Source organism: Anneissia japonica, unplaced genomic scaffold, assembly GCF_011630105.1.
Source record: "Anneissia japonica isolate Jap-2015-1 unplaced genomic scaffold, ASM1163010v1 scaffold287921_len548085_cov176, whole genome shotgun sequence".
Classification (NCBI taxonomy): domain Eukaryota; kingdom Metazoa; phylum Echinodermata; class Crinoidea; order Comatulida; family Comatulidae; genus Anneissia; species Anneissia japonica.
Genome location: NW_022750794.1, coordinates 544,680 through 548,059, shown reverse-complemented (window position 1 = coordinate 548,059; position 3,380 = coordinate 544,680). Strand labels below are relative to the sequence as shown.

Below are 3,380 nucleotides of genomic sequence, written 5' to 3'. Positions count from 1 at the left end.
GACGGATGGGCCCCCTTGAATCTGCCACTGAAATACTCATCATAACAAGTTTTTCAATTTATCTTTGTAATCATAATCATATTTCGTGCAAACTAACATTCATAAAATTTTTGATTTATTATCTACTGATTAGTTTTGACATATTTTAAACCATGAAAAATCCATCAAAGTTTTTAAATTTCACTTTTTTACAAGTAGTATTGCGACTACACTATTGTGAGTGGAATCACTACCGCCTAGGGAGATTGGAAGCACACAAAACATTAGTTAGCATTTTTATTTCACAAACATAGAGGTGTTTACTTAATTTATCCTTATCGCGAGATTGCGTCAACGTAACATCTGAGTTCGTAAACGTGCGGTATCACTACATTAATAAATTCCAAATAGATAGACCTATCTGTGTCAAAGGCCGTATAATTATTGTTTAATAACGGCTAATATAAAATTCAATTGACTAAATATAAATTTTTGAAATTAGGAAAAACAGGAATTTATGTATGCAGATAATATTAACACTAGCATATACGGGTTTTAATAATATACAAAATGAATAAATCACTTATAGTATAAACTGTGCACTTTTTTGTTTTCACAATAAATTTAGGCTCGGTTGCATCCCAGTGGCCGATCCAGGAATTTGAAATAGAGGGGGCCCAAAGAGGGACTTTGGCAGATGGAGGGTCTACCGAGCCCCACCTTGGTTGGGGCTGAGTTACGAAAATTTATGATTATGGGAGCTCTAGATGGCCGGAAATGGTAGGCCCTACTCTTAGGCTCAAACTTAGAGTAGAATCTTCTTTTTTTTTCTCAATATATTTTAAGTTCTCCACTGTACGCATAAAATCGATGGATGGTTGCTGAGATGGTTACGAAATGTACAAACAAGTGCGTTTTTACTTGGTTTTGGTTTGAAAACTACGCACCGTACTTGGAACAGAGCACAAGTGAACAGACAATTCATGACAGTCATTCGTAATTGTTGTTGTTCTTTCCACTCGCTTTGAAAAGTGGGATTTTAATAGATTGGTGAAAAGTGTGGGGATTGGTGAAAAGTGGGGGGGGGATTGATACGATCCCCCCCTATTTTGGAAAGTGGGAGGGGGACGTGTCCCCCCGTCCCCACGCCAATGCGGGTGTAGGATCTCTGATCGTGAGTTCAAGATTGACGCCCATCACATTAATTTTGTCCTTGGGCAAGGCACTTTACTTTTGTTTGCCTCTCAAAACCCAGGAGTATAAATGAATACCTGGTAGGATGGTGTGGCATTGAACGTTTCAGACTGTGACTTGGGCTACTTACAGGAAGCAGAGAAAGTTGCACACAATGTGCTAGTTTGCTAACTCATCCATGCATTGACCAGGAAAATACCGATGCCAGCGTCTTGTATTCTCCGGATCGTGATAGACGCTATATTTAATAATGACACTGTTCCCTGAATTTGATATGTAAATTGGGATTCTAAAGAAAGATCAATCTACGCTTCATAGCATTTTCAGAACACAAATAAAGGAAATAGTATATACCTAGCCACCCAATCACATCAAATTCCGTCTCAAGGTAAATGGCAATATCCTCAATAATTGACGTGCTGTTAAAACTATTATTATTATTGTTGTAGGCGTACAAACATTGTTACGCATGCATGATTGTAGTACTGTATAGTGTTTAGCAGAGCCGTGTACCACGACCAAGTATGGAGGTGCGTCAGCATTTGTCTATTGTAAATGGTATTAGTTTTCTTTTGGTGAGTTGGAATAGAACTAGGCCTATCTGTTAATTTTAAAAGTCACACTCTAGAACAGTTTAATCAGTCATAAATCCTTGTTTAGTGCCTTTGCGGCGGATTGACAGACACTACTACTAGGCCTACTGCTTTCAGTCAACGTCGTCTGAAAATGTAGGCATCCCAAGCCAAATTCATGAACGACTTAACATTAGTGTAAGGTCGCATATGAGCTGCCACTGAATGCAAGTAATATATTGCAGTGCATTTAAGTTTAGTACATGTATTTTTAATTTGACGGACACACAGTATAAGAGTAATGTTGTCCCAAACAATTCAAGACATTATCAGCATATTGCTTATTACAGTAGCTTCTCTTTCCGGTCCAATAGGCCTATTCATATCAATGCGCTATTGTTATTCTTCATGCATGTATTATAGGCCTATGTTTTGTTTTTTTTTCTTAATAAGAGAGTTTGTCAACACTCTCAATAGTCAATACTTTCGTTTCGTTTTTGTTTTCGTTTCGTTTACTTTCTGTAAATTTCATAATATACTAGAGATAGACCTACAAAGTGCTAAGATAAAGTGAAAAAGCATAAATGGAAGCCAGGCCATAATGTCGGAGCCAAGAGTAGCCAATATGATAAAATCCCAAAGGTGGCCTAAATGAATATAAACACACTAATTTAATGGTGTCGCCCTAATACATATTCCCACTGTTTTAGGCGAGACTTTTTATTCTTTGTTTCGCGTACTTATTTTTTATAAGATTATCGTTGGAGGGCGGAATAAAAATAAAAATAAAATTTTGTTTTCTTATTTAGCAAATAGTTTTGCCAAAACATCCAGATGGAGGAGAAAATAAAAATAAAATTTTATTGGTGAATGTAAAATGGGGTGGTTAAATGCTTCAAATTTGTATAATTAGGAAGAAATATACATTTCTTATCTTTGGAGATTTCAAGGCAGCGGAGGGCGTAATAAAAATGAAGAAAAACTTTTTTTTTTTTAATTTCTAAATTTCCATTTTTTTCATGGCGGCGGGTGAGCTACTTGGAAAAAAATAAAATTTTATCTTTATTCGAAATCATGAATATTTGCATTTAAAAATAGAGATGATCGATTTATCTCAGTTTCAGTTTTATTGGCTCACACTTTTACAACAGTAGTGCTTGGTTCACGTCGAACTTTTATCTAGATATACATCCACTTAACTAGTTAAAAGTTCGACGTGAACCACTCAATTATAGCTCGTTAAAGGAATTAAGTCACTTAAGTTAAGTGACTTAACTTTACTAGAATAACGGTAAATTAACTTGCTTAACGGTAAAGTCGGCTCGGATTACAAGGACACGATTACGTAACGTGGCTGGCAACAACGTACTCCAACAATGCTAACAACAACAGCAAAGTAGTCTCATTATTCTGGTTTTTAGAAATTATTTGTAATATTATGGGTAAAAACCAATCCAGCTAACGTCGGTTTTACGAATAGTCGATATTACCAATGACCTTTGCCCTTTGCATCATCGACCAAGTAATAACGTTAAAAAGTCCGATTGAGTACGTTTTTCAAAGTGATAATGTATATTTTTCTTAATAATAAAATCAGATTTGTTGTATTTATTTATTGACAATTCAATCTTTTCT

The 3,380-nt window shown here is 35.5% G+C and overlaps 1 protein-coding gene across 1 annotated transcript in view; it reads left to right on the top strand.

Annotated features, from left to right (window-relative positions):
• The first annotated feature begins 1,623 nt into the window (after positions 1–1,623).
• LOC117121541 overlaps positions 1,624–3,380 on the top strand; it is a 5,558-nt gene continuing 3,801 nt past the window's right edge. The window contains exon 1 of the mRNA XM_033266771.1: positions 1,624–1,748. Coding sequence (XP_033122662.1) covers positions 1,698–1,748 — 51 coding nt within the window. The 5' untranslated portion in view covers positions 1,624–1,697. The remainder of the gene's footprint in view (positions 1,749–3,380) is intronic.